The 18,515-nt window shown below is 40.6% G+C and overlaps 1 protein-coding gene across 13 annotated transcripts in view; it reads right to left on the reverse strand.

Annotated features, from left to right (window-relative positions):
* Window positions 1-18,515, reverse strand: part of LOC307192700 (microtubule-associated protein 4-like) — a 169,630-nt gene that overhangs the window by 44,993 nt on the left and 106,122 nt on the right. For 9 of the 13 annotated variants that reach the window (XM_079933970.1, XM_079933960.1, XM_079933969.1 and 6 more), the window contains exons 4-8: window positions 13,510-13,632; window positions 6,625-6,738; window positions 3,708-3,842; window positions 2,113-3,144; window positions 1,285-1,407 (exon numbers count right to left, since the gene is read on the reverse strand). In XM_079933970.1, the coding sequence (XP_079790096.1) occupies window positions 1,285-1,407; window positions 2,113-3,144; window positions 3,708-3,842; window positions 6,625-6,738; window positions 13,510-13,632 (1,527 nt within the window). The remainder of the gene's footprint in view (window positions 1-1,284; window positions 1,408-2,112; window positions 3,145-3,707; window positions 3,843-6,624; window positions 6,739-13,509; window positions 13,633-18,515) is intronic. The other 4 variants (XM_079933961.1, XM_079933963.1, XM_079933962.1 and 1 more) reach the window with 2 other exon arrangements.

The raw sequence follows: 18,515 nt of genomic DNA on the forward strand, positions 1-18,515 counted from the left end.
TATTATTTTTAATAGGTACATAATTCCCAGGATAGTAACAAGATGGTAAGCTCCTCTTTTTGGTGACATTGATTAACTGATTGAATGAAATATGTATGATTTTACAATTCTAAGAGTCTGTCACCAATATTATACTAATTACTTATCAGTATTATACCGATTACTTGTTAAACAGACCAGAAGGACAGAATTATACTACTTTTAAAAAAAAAAAGAAAGAGAAAAAGAAAAGATACTGAATTAGTATTTTGTCCAGAGAAAAAGTCACATTATTTCAGAACAAGAGCCTCCTACTTTGAAACACAAATGTGCTAGATTTCAATGTTCTGTCGCTAAAGGTACTTCCCAAAAGACAGAGATATATACATAATGCCAAGTATAGGATAATAAATTAAAACAATTAGGATGAGCACCCTTGGAAAAGTTTCAGGAAGTCACTTAGTCCAACCTCCTGCCTCTAAGTCAATGAATGCAGTATGGATCCAAGATCCTGGAAAGAGACCCGGTGAGAGCAGGTCTAGGACAACTCTTGGCAAGTTTGATGCAATAAATGACCTCACAGAATATTAAAATATTCAAATAGTAACTTTTGTCCTTATCTTTATCCCTCCAATGTCCTCCAAATCCTACCCTTTACTTAATACCTCAGGCCAATTATTGTTTTTCCTGAAAAATTGCTAGGCTTTAGCAACCCACAGCATTTATAACATTTAACATGGCAATTAATCAGCAGCTATTTGGTGCCATCTCTAATACTATTTAATTCAATTATTATATAAATCTTTGGTTTCAGAGTTCACGCCTGGGAACTTCTCTCACCATCCAGGCTAGAAAAGGACCAGGACCCAGGCCTAAGTATCTGTGTGCCTTAGCATGGTGTATACACAATAAGGACTTGAGAAATCTTTAATGATATGTTGAGTCACTAAAACAACATTTTTAAAAATCATACATTTATTTAGCTCCCACTTGGTGCCAGACAGTGTTCAAAGCAGTAGAGATTCCAAGTGTAGCAAATCTTGGTCCCTGCCCTGAAGTTCACGATCTCACCACAATCACAGAAAAGGAGGCAGAGAATCACTAAGTTGATAATCATGTGCATGTGCTTCTGGCTTACCATTAAAAATGTGTAAAGCTCACTGAAATCTGTTTAAGAAAGAGAGCTGACTTTGTAAACGGTCCTGCTGATCACCACCTTATAACCAGGAACAATGTCTTCCACCATCTCCCCATCTTTCCCAGTTTAAGCGTTTTCAAACAGGCCACTTTGTTTTCCTGACATACCTGAGGTCTCTGAAGGAAGTTCAGAAGGTTGACTACTGAACGGTTTCTTTTGCTCTAGTTCCTCTGACACAGAATCCTCATCTGTTGGCAAGTTGTGCTTTTGGCCCATGGCTGTGACTGCTTCTAAAGGTAAAAGTAAAAACCACACAGGTTTCAGAGAAGCACCATTTCAGCTACTTCTCCACCTTCCAGAAATTGGAAATGGACACAGTTTTTGAGGAATGAGGGACGCTCCTATTAGGGCAGGAGAGAAATGGAGTGGCAGTTGGAAGGGGGAGGAAAGCGGGAGCTGGGAGGGTTGGGTTTTTTTTTAAAAAGAAGGGAAAAATAACAAATGTTTTTACAGTGGTGGGAATGATCCAATGTAAAGGGGGAAAAACATGGTGCGAGGCAAGAAAAGAGAATGGCCAGGGCAATGTGTGTAAGTAGACAAGAGAAGACAGGATCTAGTGCAAGACAAAGATGCTGCCCCTCATGACTAGGAGCAGGGACTGTTTGCTGATGGCAACAGCAGGGAAGGCAGAGTCTATGGATAAAGATACAAGTAGTTAGGTAGACGAGTGAGTGGAAGTTTGTGAATGTTCTCTTTTATTGCTTCAATCATCTATAAGAAAAACAGGAAGATGAGCAGAGAACAAGGATGGAGAAGGTGTTGGCGGTTGGAGGAGGGCAAAGGTGAGAAAGAACTGTTCAGGGGAGCAGGAATGTGTTTAGACTTGCGAAGTACAGTGTGACTGTCTTTATTTTACCTGGCATGACGTTTGTCCCTTACCCTTCTGGAGGCTACACCCTTGTACACAAATACTGCAAGTAAGCATAAGCCCATACCTGCTGATATCATGAGAGGAGGTACAGCTGACTGTCCTTCATCCTGGAGAGATTCTAACTGGGAATCCTCACTTGTTTCTTCCTGCGTCCGTGCAGTTTCCATGTCCTTAACAGGAACTGGTGCCACCTCTGCTTCTGAGGATGCTGCAACATCCTTGGCTGGAGCCACATTGTTGGCCAGGGTCACCTCCGTTTGTAGGGGTGGAGCCACATTCTTGCCCAGGGCCATCTCTGTTTCTGGAGATGAAACCACGTCCTTGCCCAGGACCACCTCTGTTTCTTGAGGTGGAGCCACGTCCTTGCTGAGGGCCATCTCTACTTCTGGGGGTGGAGTCATGTCCTTGACTGGGGTGACTTCTGTTTCTGGAGGTGCAGCCATGTCCTTGACTAGGGCCACCTCTGTTTCTGGGGGTAGTACCATATCCCCAGTCAGGGCCACCTCTGTTTCTGAGGACAAGGCTACCTCCTTGGCTGAGGATATTTCTGTGGATGACACAACGTCCTCATCCAGTGGCACCTCTATTTCTGAAAGTGATGCTACACCCTTGGGTGGGGCCGCCTCTCGGTCTGTAGGTGGTACCATACCCTCAGCTGGGGCCAAATCCATTTTTACAGGTGGTGTCCTCTCTGCTTCTTTGAATAGTAGTATGTCCTTGGCTGGGGTTACCTCTGTTTCTGTGGGCAGTACCATGTCCTTGGCCAAAGACACATCTGTTTCTGTGGGCAATACATTGTCCTTAACTGGGGTTGCCTCTGTTTCTAGGGGTAGTACCACGTCCTTGACTAAGGCCATATCTGGCTCGATGGATGATTCCATGTCCTTGGCCAGGGCCACATCTGGTTCGGTAGGTGGTTCCGTGTCTTTAGCCAAGGCCACCTCTGTTTCTGTGGCTGGCGCCACATCCTTGGCCAGGACCATCTCTGATTCTCGAGATGGTGCCATGTTAGCAGCCTTCAGTCCCATCACCATTTCCATTGCTTTTGCTGGTGCTCTCTCTTCTGCTGATGCCATTTCTACCTCCTTAGCAGGCTCTAAGGGAAATAAATTGGACATTTAGGATCCATCATTGTCTGCTCATAGCTCTTCATTCAAAATTTACTTTCTTAGGGCACAAGAGTATCTAGCTTTTGTGACCATAACATCCTAAACATAACTAAAAAGCTGTCCACTTAATGCATTTGTGCCTACTCTTCGACAGTCCTAATACTTAGAAGAATAGAATACTGGCAGAACAAAGAGTGGAGGAGGAAAGGCAAAGGAGAGAAAAAAACACAGGTCCAAAAAAATCAACACAGGTTACACAATTAGTGTCAGAAAGGGAACCTGTGGGACATCAAGAAAACCCCCCAGAGTTCTAAATCTGCCCTGAATTACAGAGGGATTGTCTTTGCCCACTGGCCCTAAGTGTTGTATTTCAACTACAACTTAATTCCTCCAGCTTTGAAATCAGTAATTTAAATTTAAAAACATCTGTGACAGTTGTGAAAATTTTACCTAACTATACTGCTGCACAAGGCTCAAAAATGTTTGATGCTTTATATTGATTATTGATACTGTAACTATGAAGTGATAAACAGGGATCCTAACAATGTACCTGCTGTAGGCTGCAGAGGCTGTGTAATGGCCTCAGGGGAAATGAAGGATTCTGAATGTGGAGGGTTTGGAGCTTCCACAGGCCACCCCTGAGGAACAACAGCTGCAGGAGCAAATGCGTCACAGGGAAACACACCTAATATTGAAACACAAATACATTCTTCAGACTCAGTCAACACTGGGGAAAAAAGACATTTGATATTTAAAACCAGCTTTATATATTGCCATAAAGACATAGGCCAAAAGGACCAACAAGAAACAAAGCAAGAAAGTTTTAAAGTAAAAACCGCTGACATTCTCCAGGTTTTGGCTAATTGTTAGGCTGCTGCCCTGCTGATTGACACTGACTGGCCACCTTCTACAATGTTTTACAAAGATTCAAAAACACCAAAGAATAGGGAGGGTGGGAGGGAGACGCAAGAGGGAGGAGATATGGGGATATATGTATTTGTATAGCTGATTCACTTTGTTATAAAGCAGAAACTAACACACCATTGTAAAGCAATTATACTCCAATAAAGATATTAAAAAAATAAATAAATAAAAAATAGCAAAGGACGAGCTCTTGCTCCTACATCACAACCAACAGAACGCAACATACAGTAAGGGACAGTGAATCAATTCCTCATCTGTACAGTGAGATTAACATACAACCCTTTCCAACATTAGAAGACACTTTTGTGAAAATGCTTTGTAAATTATTAAGAACTAGACAGATGTAAACGCATTATTATTATGCTGTCCTCTGCCAGACCTAATATCACATGGGATTTAGTATCGCCTGGTCCTTGCCATCAAGATTATTACAATTTAGCTAGAGAGGCAAGATAGACATATATCAAATAAAGTAAACTGTGTAGTATGGACTAAATGCTATAAGAATTTCAAAAGAACCATGAGACCAGCACAGTCACAGAAGGCTTCAGAGGAGAAGCAAGAGCAGGAAGAGAGGGGAGAGTAGTCAATTTCAAGGATGGAGAGCTCACTGAGCAAAGAAAAGAACGAGGATGCCAACAGGACAAGAATGTTTCTGGGACTATGAGATTAGTCTGATTCAAACAGATCTTGTATACCAGAGAGGGAAAATGGGATTAGAACAAACAGTAGAAGAAAAAATCCAGAAAACCAGAGAACTTAGAGAAAAAAAGTGTGTGTGGGGGAGCTGTCTTAAGGTCTTAATCATAAAAATGAGACATGAATACAGAACAGGGAGTCAGATGATCAGGTATATTCAGAATTAATTTTAAAGGAAAGCAGGAAGTCTGATAGGCGACCACTGAGGTGGTCTAGGTATGAAGTGATAGGGGCTTGCATGGCGTAAAGCAGAGGGAGCAGAAAGGAAGAGAAGAAAGATGCTGTAAAGAAAGAAGTCAATGCAACTAAGTGACTGCCTAGGTAGTGAGCTGAAAAAACAGGAGTCAAAGCCAAAATCAAATCAGGAGACTAGATGGATTGCATCAAAGTCAACTCATTTAACATCCTTCTTGCAAGAGATCATCAGGCCAAAGAAAAGCATAAGTGAAACATACAACTACTAGCCAGGATCTTTACAAATACAAAATTATAAGCATTATTTGAAGTGGGACTTACTGATGATGGGTACTGAAGGAAACCAGAACATGTTACCCCAAAATATGCCCCTTTGACATAAAAATTTTGAGCTGAAGGCAATTAAGCAAACAACAAATTGAGAAAAAGCTCCTCCCTTTCTGCCTGAAGGCAGGATATAAATTTTCCTTTCACTGGCAAGAGACACTTATCAGGCCAGAGAGGGCACCAAGAATATGCAAACAAACCTGACTCCATTAGTTCCCTCTCATATACTTACCTTCCCGAAGTATGACTCTTGGAAGTGTAAAACTGCTTTCCTTTATCCTGTCATTTCTCTACAAATTTAATATTCTTTGTTGAGGATGCTACACAAACTGAATTTCTTTCTTTTTTAAAATAAATTTATTTATTTTGTTTTTTTGTTTATATATTTTTGACTGTGTTGGATCTTCGTTGCTGCACGCGGACTTTCTCTAGTTGCAGCGAGCAGGGGCTACTCTTTGTTGAGGTGCGCCGGTTTTCCTTGCGAAGCATGAGCTCTAGGCACATGGGCTTCGGTAGTTCTGCCACGCGGGCTCAGTAGTTGTGGCTCACAGGCTCTAGAGCGCAGGGTCAGTGATTGTGGTGCAAGGGCTTAGCTGCTCTGCAGCATGTGGGGTCTTCCCAGACCAGGGCTTGAACCCATGTGCCCTGCATTGGCAGGTGGATTCTCAACCACTGTGCCACCAGGGAAGTCCCAAACTGAATTTCTAAGCTACACCTTTGAGTTACTTTCCTCCCATGTGATGTATGTTGCATGCGTTAATAAACTATTTGTTTTTTTCTTATTAACCTGTCTATAGAGTCTCAACTGAACACCAAAGATGGGTAGAAGTAAAGTTTTGCCTGCCCTACAGTACCTTGGCCACATTCATGTTAAGTTATACAAAACCAGGAATGAGGAAACTACTAATTGATAACTAAGATCTGTTTAACGTTTAGTTTACCATGTACCAGAAACTATGCGAAGTACTTTTACATAAATTTTATTTCATCAACACCACATCTTTAAGGTAAGAACAAGTGGTGGCCCCATTTTATAAAGAAACCAAAGTTTAGGGAGGACATAACTTGCAGAAGGCCATGAACTAATAAAAATGTGGAGACAGAACCTGGCCCTAGGATATAGGATTCAAGATCCCATGAGAGGAGGTGAGCTGAACCTGAGCAGCCCAACTGTGAATTCTCTGTGACTAATCTAGAAGGAGCCTTGTCAGAGCCAGAGCCCCTAAACATGACTTTGCCTAGTGATTCACTTCAAAGGTGATGGGTGAAAAGCCAAATTAATTGATGGAGTTAAGAAATAAATCCAGCTGGAGAAGTCATACCATAACTGTCCTTCAGGGGATCATTTTGTTCTGCAGATGCTGAAGCACTGGTTGTTCCACTGGGGAGAAAGAGCAAATCTTCCAGGCTGTCATCATGGTGCATCTTAAAGGGATCTGGAATAAAGAAGGAATTTAAAACTCATTCCCATTGAACACAACTAGAAAGATTATCATTCCTTTTTATCCTCTGATGAATACTGATTAGCTACATGTGTGTCGTCAACAGTGCGTTAAATATGTTGAGATAATATGTGACTGAATGTGGTAGGGAATCAAATATTCATTAATTCACTTGTGACAAGTTAAAAATACATAATCTCATATTCTCTAAGATTTAATTATCTAAATCAGACAGCCAACAAATACATAAAACTAAAACTACAACTAATGCTCGAGTCTATAATATATTAGGAGGTGAGAGTACAAATATAAACTTTCAATATGTATTTACAGAGCAGACATTCATTTTAGGTTATTAAAAACACACACACACACACAGAACAAGTAAAAGAGACATTTTCACCTCCTGTGGAGAGCATGAAGAAAACTGCATTTCAAAAGCTGTCTGAATGAGACAAGGTGAACTGCTGGTACCTGGAAAGAATGAACTCTAGACTCAGGAGTTGGCATGAGTAAAGGCACTGAAAACATCAGGTAAACTCTGCACCTTCTTACATGAAAAAAGAGCAAAGCCATTTAGGCCAAGCAAGAATTCTGCTCTCCAAGGAGGCCATCTCGAAATGCAACACACATCTGAATTAGCCTGAAAGTTTATAAAAACACACTGCTGGGCCCTAAGAATCTGCATTTCTAACTAGTTTCTCAGGGAATGCTAATTCCCTTTAGGCACTTCCATTGTCAGAGGCAGCTGCACTGAAGTCCAGGCTTTAAGTGAATGTTCATTCCTGTGGCTCTGAAGCAGCTGCCCCTCCCTCTTATAGTAAGGGATTTCAGGCTTAGGGGAGCGCACGGCACTGCAGAATATGAACGAGCAGAAAGGAAACTGAGAAACTGCTGGGGCTGGAGGAGGCCCCAGTGCTGCTGCTTCAGAACAGCAGAGGAGCTAGAATCTAGACAGATTAGAAAGCTTCATTCTCCCCAGTCTTAACTTGGTTTGGGGTACCTGCTGCTTGCTCTGCCTCTCACACTTCCACTGAAGGAAAACAGGACACTTAAACCAGCAATGAGAATAACTGTTGTATGGTTCGCACATTAGGAGGGGAAGAATGCTAAATCACATGTAAAAATCAAAGATTTCTACAAAGTTCTGTCAATTATTCATTACTATTTTACTAGGTGCATATGATATGGCAGACCCTGTGTGTTCTAAAAACCCAAAGATGTATAAATCAGGGTTGAAAACATTTAGGAGATCGATATACTTTAGTTCAAGTCAAGGAAGGTCTTCACTTGAAAAATATTTAAGCTGAGCACTAAAGAACTGAGTGGTTGCGGGACAGAGGAAGACCTTTTCTTTCTCTACCTACATACATTCCCTCTCTTAGTGATCTCATCCAGTCTCACAGTTTAAAATTCCATCTATAAGATGATGACACTCAAATTTGTATCTCCAGTCATCTCAACCTCTCCCTTTATTTCCTGATTTCTGTATCAAACTGCCAACACTTAATGTATAAAATAAAACCAAAATGTAACCTGTTTCCCAAATCACTCCTCCTACAGTCTTCCCATCTCTGATGGCATTCTATCTTTTTGGTCCAGAACCCTGGAGTCATCCTTGGTTTCTCTTTCATACACCACATCCAAGTCGTCAGGAAATCCAGCTGACTTGACCTTGAAAATGTCCCCCAGTGGGCTTCCCTGGTGGCGCAGTGGATAAGAATCTGCCTGCCAATGCAGGGGACACAGGTTCGAGCCTTGGTCCAGGAAGATCCTACATGCCGCGGAGCAACTAAGCCCGAGCACCACAACTGCTGAGCCTGGGCTCTAGAGCCCACGAGCCACAACTACTGAGCCCGCATGCCACAACTACTGAAGCCTGAGCTCCGCAACGAGAAGCCACCACAATGAGAAGCCTGCACACCGCAACGAGGAATAGCCCCCGCTCACCGCAACTAGAGAAAGCCCGTGTGCGGCAACAAAGACCCAACACAGCCAAAAAATAAATAAATAAAATGAAAAAAAAAAGGTCTCCCAGAATCTATTTCTTCCCCACCTCCACTACAGTTTCTCACAAGGCTGCAGTGAAGGTACTGCCCAGGGCTGTGATCATTTGGAGACTTGACTGGGGCTGGAGAACCTGCCTACATGATGATGGCTTACTCACATGGCTGTTAACTGGAGGCTTCTGTTCCTCCCCACGTGTGCCTCTCCACAGCAGCAGCTATCGCCAGGGTGAGTAAACCCAGTGTGACCAAGACAGAAACTGTAGTGTCTTTTGTAATCTAATCTTAGAAATGGCATACCATTATTTCTGCCATCTATTCTATTGGTCACATAGCCCAAGCATGGTACGATGTGGAAGGTGACTACACAAGGGTATGAATACTAGGAGGTGGGGATCACTGGAGCCATCGCCCTGAATTAGTAATTAAAAACTACTCACAAAGAAACGCCCTGGCTGAGATGGCTTCCCTGATGAAATCTACCAAATATTTAAAGAAGAATGAAAATCAATTCTTCACAAACACTTCCAAAAATATTAAAGAGAGGAGGATACTTCCAAACTCATTGTATGAGACTAATATAAAACTAGACAAAGACATCTCAAGAAAGGAAAACTACTGACCAGTATCTTTTCTGAACATGGATGCAAAAGTCCTCAACAAATGTTTACATATGTGCCAGCATATAAAACTCATTATATACCATGACCAAATGGGATCCATCTCAGGAATGCAACATTGGTTTAACATCCAAAAATCAATTAATGGAATACATACATAACAACAGAATTAAAAAAATAAAACCACATGATCATCAATAGATGCAGAAAAATCACTTGGCAAAACCCAACACCCTTTCACGATAAATCAAACACTCAACAAATTAGGAATAGAAGGCATTTTCCTTAATCTGATAAACGACATCAACAAAAACCGCACAGCTAAGACCATGCTTAATGGTAAAAGACTGGATGCTTTCCCTAACTAAGACCAGGAACAAACAAGGAAGTCTGCTCTTGCCACTTCTATTTAACATTGTACTGAAGGTTCTAGTCAGGACAATTAAGCAAGGACAAGAAATAAAAGGCAGCCTGATTAGAAAGGAAGAAGTAAAACTTTATTGTAGAGGACATGATCTTATACGCAGAAAATCCTACGGAATCAACTAAAAAACTATTAGAACTAATGAGTTCAGCAAGGTTGGAAGATACAAGATCAATATACAAAAACCAATTCAGAGTCAGAAAAATCTGAAAATGAAAGAAAACAATTCCATTCATAAGAATAAAGAACAATAAAATATTAGGAATAAATTTTACAAAAGGGAGTATAAAACTTACACTCTGAAAACTACCAAAATGTTGCTGAAAGAAGTAAGGTATAAACACATGGAAAAACATTCTAAGTTTAAGGATTGGAAGACTTAATATTGTTGAGATGGCAAAACTCCCCAAATTGATCTACAGATTTAACACAATTCCTACCAAAAATCCCAGCCGATTTCTTTTTCTTTTAATTAATTAATTTATTTATTTATTTTTGGCTGCATTGGGTCTTCGTTGTTGCCTGCGGTTTTTCTCTAGTTGCAGCAAGCGGGGTCTACTCTTTGCAGCGGTGCACAGGCTTCTCATTGCGGTGGCTTCTCTTTTGCAGAGCACAGGCTTTAGGTGTGTGGGCTTCAGTAGTTGTGGCATGAGGGCTCAGTAGTTGTGGCTCGCGGGCTCCAGAGCGCAGGCTCAGTAGTTGTGGTGCACAGGCTTAGTAGCTCCATGGCATGTGGGATCTTCCCAGACCAGGGATCGAACCCATGTCCCCTGAATTGCCAGACAGATTCTTAACCACTGCGCCACAGGGAAGTCCTCCAGCTGATTTCTTTATAGAAATTCACAAGCTGACTCTAAAATTAATATGGAATTCCAAAGGATACAAAATAGCCAAAACAATCATCAAAAAGAAGACCAGGGCTTCCCTGGTGGCTCAGTGGTTCAGAGTCCGCCTGCCGACGCAGGGGACATGGGTTCGTGCCCCGGTCTGGGAAGATCCCACATGCCGCGGAGTGGCTGGGCCTGTGAGCCATGGCCGCTAAGCCTGCGCGTCTGGAGCCCGTGCTCCGCAACGGGAGAGGCCACAAGAGTGAGAGGTCCGCGTACCGCAAAAAAAAAAAAAAGAAGACCAAAGTAGGTAGACTCATACTACTCAATTGCAAAACTTACCACAAAGCAACAGTAATCATGACAGTGTAGTACTGGCATAAGGACAGACATACAGAACAATGGAACAGAACTAAGAGCTGAGAAACAAAACTGTGTATCTATGGTCAACAAATTTTCAACAAGGGTGCCAAGACAATTCAATGGGGAAAGAATAGACTTTTCAAACAATGGAGCTGGGACAACTGGATATCCACATGAAGAACAATGAATCTGGACCCCTACACCTTTCACCATACACAAAAATTAACCCACAGTGGATCAAAGACCTCAATATAAGAGCTAAAACTATATACAATTTTTAGAAGAAAACATAAGGATAAATCTTCATGACCTCAGATTTGGCGATGGAGCCTTAGATATGACACCAAACCTTGAGCAACAAAAGAAAAACTAGATAAAGTGGACATCATCAAAATTAAAAACTGGGCTTCCCTGCTGGCACAGTGGTTGAGAATCCGCCTGTCGATGCAGGGGACATGGGTTGGAGCCCTGGTCCGGGAGGATCCCACGTCCCGCGGAGCAGCTGAGCCCATGTGCCACAACTACTGAGCCCATGTGCCACACCTACTGAGGCCCATGCACCTGGAGCCCATGCTCTGCAACGGGAGAAGCCACCGCAATGAAAGGCCTGCATACCGCAGTGAGGCGCAGCCCCTGCTTGCCGCAGCTGGAGAAGGCCCATGTGCAGCAACAAAGACCCAACGCAGCCAAAAATAAATAAATTTAATTAATTAATTATTAAAAACTTTTGTGCTCCACGGACACTACCAAGAAAATCAGAAGATAACCCACAAATTGGGAGAAAATAGTTGCAAATCATAAATCTGATAAGCGTCTAGTATGTGAAATATAAAGAATTCTTACAGCACAACAAAAAGATCAACCAATTAGAAAATGGTCAAAGGATCTGAATACACATTTCTCCAAGGAAGATATACAAATAGCCAATAAGCACATGAAAAGATAAAAAGATAATCAACATCATCAGCCATTAGGAAAATGCAAATCAAAATCACCACAAGATACCATTTCACACCCATTAGGTTACTATAATTGTTTAAAAAGGGAAAACAAGTGTTGTCAAGGATGTAGTGATTACAAACCTCATAGGTTACTGATGGGAATATAAAATGTTGCAGTTGCTTTGGAAAACAGCTTGGCAATTCCACAAATGATTAAACAGAGTTACCATATGATCAGCAATTCCAATCCAGGTTACATTCCTTCATCTACACAAAATCTTGTACACGAATGCTTTAGAAAGCATTATTTACAATAGTTGGGGGAAAAAAGGGGGAGACCAACCCAAATGTCCATCAACTGATGAATAAACAAAATGCAGTGTATCCATACAAAATATTACATGCCCATTTAAAGAATGAAGTTCTAATCCATGCCAAAAAATGCATGTACCTTGAAAACACTGGGCCAAATGAAAAAAGCCAGCCACAAAAGACCACATATTAACATGATGATTCCATTCATACGAAATGTCCTGAATAGGTAAATTTATAGCGACAGAAAGTAGATTTAGTAGTTGCTTAGGGCTGGGGTGGATAAGGAGATGGGAGTGAAATCTAAGGAGTACTGAGTTTCTTTATGAGGTGACAAAAAATATTCTAAAATGGACTCTGGTGATGGCTGTACATATATGCAAATATAATAAAATCCACTCAATTGTACATTTTAAATGGGTGAATTGTATGGTATGTGAATTACATCTCATTAAAGCTTTCTTCAAAAATTATGTATATCTGGGACAGCTCATGACTGGACAGTGGTACAGAACATCAAGTACTAGAACATCTGGAACCAGTTATGGGCACCTTTTAAGTTAGATAGCAAAAAAGAAACCATATATAAGTGGAAACAAATAACTTGAACTCTCAACCTCATTAACTCTGACATGGAGGTATCAACTACTGCTTTGAGGTGCTTCTGCAGTCCATCCCTCCCACCACTTCCAACTCTAGGCAACTATAGATAGGCTTTTTTTTGTCTCTATAAATTAGTTAGAATTTTATACAAATTGGGTATAAGTTTTAGTTTTCTTTTTTTTTGTCAAATGAGGATAATATATACTTGGCAGAGTTAGGTAAGAAACGCAGATAATATGTATATTGAGGCTCTAGTACTGTGCCTGGCACAAAATAGGCATTTGACAAATGGTGCTATTAGTACTATAATAATTCCTTTTGGAAGAACTAAGGTTCTAAGGTACTATTGATCATTTAGTCCTCAATGAATATGAATTTCAGCTTTTTACTCAAAACAGGTTTTGAAGGGGAGAAAACAAAGGGGTACCTGCCTCAGAAGAAGGGATAAATAGAAAGGAGAAAGGGTCAACTAAATGTTCAGGGGAAATAATTATACCTTGTTTGTGCTTTACAAGCTATATTTAGGCTGAAATGTTTTATCTCATTTACTGGTGGGAATATAAAATGTTGCAGTTGCTTTGGAAAACAGCTTAAATAGTGGTGATTGTGGCTTTTCCATGTTTATGTCATAGTTCACATTCAGCAGTCACAAGCAAGCCTTGCACTTACCAGTCTGGATAGGATTCACCACTTGCTCGGGTTCAAAGCAAAAGTTTGTATTTTCTGGCCAGTTCTGGCTGTTCTGATATCCCTGGTAGGCCATTTTCTCTTCAAGGAATTCAGTTGGAGACCCTTCAAATAGAAACAGGAAACAAAAGTTAAAAGGTACCACTATTGACATCTGATTATTTTTGGCTTTTGTAAATAATGCTGCTATGAACATTCAAGTACCGGTTTTTGTGTGGACATACGTTTTCAATTCTATTGGGTATATATGCTCAGCAGTTGAACTGCTAGGTGATACAGCAATTCTATGTTTAACATTTTGAGGATCTGCCAAACTTTTCCATAAATGTATATAAATGGCTGTACCAGTTTATAATCTCACCAGTAATGTCTGAGGGTTTCAATTTCTCCACATCTTCACCAACACCTGCTATTATCTTTTTTTATTTTAGCCATTCTAGATATGGGTGTGAAGTGGTACCTCATCATGGTTTTGATTTGCATTTCCCTGATGACTAATGATGTTATGCATTACTTCATGTGCTTATCTAAGGTCACTTTTATGTTTTTCTTCCCCAAAGAAAGGTTTATTCAAATAATTTACCCAATTTTAAATTAAGCTACTTGGTTTTTTCATTATCGAAATGTAAGATTCACTTTCTTGATGATGTCCTTGCAACACAAAAGTTCTTAATTTCAATGAAGTCCAGTTTATGTACTTTTTCGGTCATCTGTGCTTTCAGTGTCGTATCTAAGAAACCACTGACTAATCTAAGGTTACAAAGATTTATGCCCATGTTTTCTTGTAAGAGTCTTATAGTTTTACCTCTTACATACACGTATATGATCCATGTTGGGTTAATTTTTTATATGGTGTTAGGTAGGGGTCTTAACTTCACTCCTTTGCATACAGCTATCCAGTTTTCCCAGCACCATTTCTTGAAAAGACTGTGCTTCCCCCATTAACTTATCTTGGCACTCTTGCTGAAAAATGTAAGAGTTTACATCTAGACTTTGACAGTTTCTTAAAATGTTAAACTTAGACTTATCACATGACCCAGCAATTCCACTCCTAGGTGTCTACCCGAGAGAAATGAAAACAAATATCTATACAAAGACAATATATGAATGCTCACAGCCATGTTATTCATAATAGCTAAAGACTGGAAACAAACCCCAAATTCATCAACTGATGAATGGATAAACAAAATATGGTACATATATTGGAATACTGTTCAGCTGTAAACGGGAATGAAATACTGATAAACACCTCAACATAGATGGATGAACTTTACAAGCATTAATAAGCTAAGTGAGAAAAGCACGACATGAAAGACTATATGCTGTATGATTCTGTTTATATGAGTTTTCTAGAAAAGATGACTATAAAGATAAGAAGCAAATCATTGGTTGCCTAGACTGTAAATAGAGATGGGGATTGAGTGTACATGGACTCAAGATAACTTTAAGGGTGGTAAAAAAAATTTCTGAAAAATGGATTGTGGTGATGAATGCACAACTCTGTAAATTTACAATGGGTGAATTTTATATATGTAAATTATATCTCAATAAAGTGGTTAAAAAAAAAAATCTAGGACTCCCAGGTATGTGCCTTTAGTATATACTTCCCTTGTTGGGGGCTATGAATTTTTGTGGAGAAGGGTATGGAAGTGAGTGAGGAAAGAAGTTTTGAAAGGCTGAATAGCTACAGTACGAACACGGTTGAAGTTTCCCTACTGCCCTGCTTCTGGAAAAAAGACTAGGACTTTAAAAAGATGTACCTGGGAAAAGGAGAAGGCTCAACCACAGGGTACTTCAAAAAGATCCAGATACCTGCTGCTAATCTCAAGACAAACTTCGAGGGTAAGTGGCAGAACTGTCCCTCCTTTATTACTAGCTAACTCATCAGGTTGCCTTGAGGTACAAATTTTCTCCTTCATGATTGTCCTTTATTTTCATGTTTCATAGAATCACCTAAATCTAATTTCAACTACCTGAAGCATTTGAGGAAAGAGGAGGAAGAGGAATGAAACAAAAAATTTATCCTAGATTACATTCCCTGAAATGTTCCTTCAGGAACACATCCCAAGAGAATGTTAGATATCTGAGGCCATTTTTTTTTCTCTAAACATTTTTACTTAAGCATAATAAATCTGTGGACTTTAAGTTATCTTCCATGCCTGCAAGAATGGAAGGGGGATAATATACTGTATTTTTACTTAAGATATTTCAATTATAATTGTATAATTAAAACTCTTCTTATATAAGTGAAATGCCTAATCTCTGAGAAACTTATCTGCTGAAGGTAGACTGTACATGACAAAGCCTCCCAAGTTCTACCTGTCAAAGAGAGCCTCTAGCAGTTGCTCTTCTCTGAACGTTCCAGGCCTCCAGACCTGCACACAACTAAGAAACTTCTGCTATAAGTTATAAGAGAAGGAAGCAAATCAATTCTTCAGGAGAGACTTTTTCTAAAATCAGGCAGTATCTGTCATGAATATCTTTTTAAGATGGAAACTGATCATCATAATCATCTTTCATCAGTAACAGTTTACAATGGATGTAGAGGATGTTCCACACATAGCTATTCCCTAGGTCAACTATCAATAAATGACAAAGGTACAGAAGTAAATACACCATTAGTTATGGTACAACCTGGGGACAGGGATTAGAGGAAAACTCAGCAATACAGCTCAGCTATGGCATCTACTACCAGAAGGGAATTAAAACATCCTGCAATGTGGCCCTGGCAAACTCATGTCTAAGACCTCCAGAGGCTGAAATGCAACCTCTCCATCCCCTCAAAGCACTCCCTCCCTCCCCCTTTTGGTCTCTCCCCAGGATTCTTTCTCTTTTCTGTCCCTCCTTTGGCTTTAAGAGAGCCAACTTTAAATGGCATTTCAACACAAGGAAGTTCTCCAGAGCTGACTATAGTCCAACTGGGTTAACTGTGTGATTTAATATTCTGTAGTAGCTTATATGTAATCATCATTATTTCAGCAGATATATAGGGCCAATTTGATATCTGCCACATTCTGATTTTTAGATGGTGCTGGAGAAAAAGTCGCAAGGCTGACGGAAACGAAAGACAAAATCCTCAGGAGAGCAATAAGACAGCAAGAACGAATCAACTGGTGATTACGCAGCTCTGAATTAACAGCACCAAGAAATATGAAATATTCAAAAAAAACAGAGATTGAGGTTCTTCACTTCAGTTTTCCCCAGGCAAACTTCCCACCTTTTCAATACTTTTTGTTTTTGTTTTGTTTTTTGCAGTACGCGGGCCTCTCACTGTTGTGGCCTCTCCCGTTGCGGAGCACGGGCTCTGGATGCGCAGGCTCAGCGGCCATGGCTCACGGGCCCAGCCGCTCCATGGCATGTGGGATCTTCCCGGACCCGGGCACGAACCCGTGTCCCCTGCATCGGCAGGCGGACTCTCAACCACTGTGCCACCAGGGAAGCCCTCAATACTTTTTGATCTCTTTCCCTATCTGCTGTACACTGCTGGTGTACATGATTTGGGTTATTTATAGGGAGTTCAAAAAAAGAAATAGAAAAACAAGAAGCACCAATAAGAATTATTTTACTCTGAACTATTAATTGACAGATAGATTTCTTATAAACAGTATTAGTGGTCATAATTTGCATATTACTAACAAAAAAAACCAAATCTGTGACCGCTTCTATTTCATGTCCTTGGCTCTTTCCAAATCTGTCCCCCATCCCCTGCCCCAGCGGCAACCTTAGAATTTTAGAGAAGAAGGCACCTAGGAGATCACCCAGTCCAAGCCCCTGAAGTTTAAACCATATCTCATTCAATTATCTATTTAAGCACCTGCTATGTGCCAGTCACTGTTCTAGGTATTAGTGATACAGCAGCAAACCAAATGGTGAAAAGTCCTGCTCTCACGGACACTGATCACTATCATCACCATTACACTGTACTTGGGCACTATGAAAACCGAGCAGCAAGTATTAGTCTAGCTGAGGGTTTAAGATATACCCAACAATGCAAATCTCTGCAAGCCTCAGTTTTCACATCTGGTACCTGCCTTACTTACTTCATAAGGCTGAGGGAGGATATGTGAAAGTGCTTAGAAAACTATGAAGAACATGATAGTCCCACAACTATAATGGGTCACATAGGATAAGTGTCTACAATAACACGTACTAAGTGCTGCTACCGGAGTTTAAAGGTCACATAATATGGTCACGGGATGATCTGGAATATCTTCCACAGGAGATTAGAATTTAACTGGATCTGGAAGGATAGTCAGGAGGATATAATTAAATGGAGCTGGGAGACTGAGAAAGAGACAAAGTGGAGAAGATATCCAGCAGAGGAAAATATGAGTTAAGACCACGGGCAAGAACGGGAAAGTAAGGAGCACACCAATTTAGCTGGAACACACTTACTGGGGGCAGCAGTTCTCCATAGAGGGCAGCTAGAGAATAGCTAGGGTGTCAAAGGCCAAACAGAGTGGCATCCAAGAGTTGTCTGCCTGTATCCCATCTAAAGGGAACCACCCCAGTCCCTTCAAGGTGATCCTGGTATGGCTGTCCATCGTGGTACTTTGCTTTCCTGGCCAAACGAGTATACTTGTAATTCAGGCAGACCCGAAGTCCTTTGGGGAAATCTGATATACAGACATTTTAGAACTTGAGCCATAAGGCTACACTACACCTGGGCTGCCAGTAATCATTCTTCCCACCTTGAATCTGCCTGAGAATGAAGCCAAAGAGGGGGCAGGGACGACAGAGGGAGAGAAGGAAGAATGGAAAAAAGGGAGGAAGAGAGGTAGAGGAAGAGAGAAAAAAGGGGAAGGTGAGAAAAGCAAGAGAGAAGAAAGAGACTTTTGAGCCAAATATGTTATTCTAAAAGCTTTACATGTTTAAAAAAAAAAAAAAAACTAGCTGTAGGCAGCCAACAAAGATGAAAATGCAATGCCCAGTTCCTTTAATTGAGGAAAAGTGTAAAAAGTAAGAAATATGTATTTTGCCTAGAGCTG

The sequence above is a fragment of the Stenella coeruleoalba genome, assembly GCF_951394435.1.
Source record: "Stenella coeruleoalba genome assembly, chromosome: 10".
In the NCBI taxonomy this organism is placed as follows: Eukaryota; Metazoa; Chordata; class Mammalia; order Artiodactyla; family Delphinidae; genus Stenella; species Stenella coeruleoalba.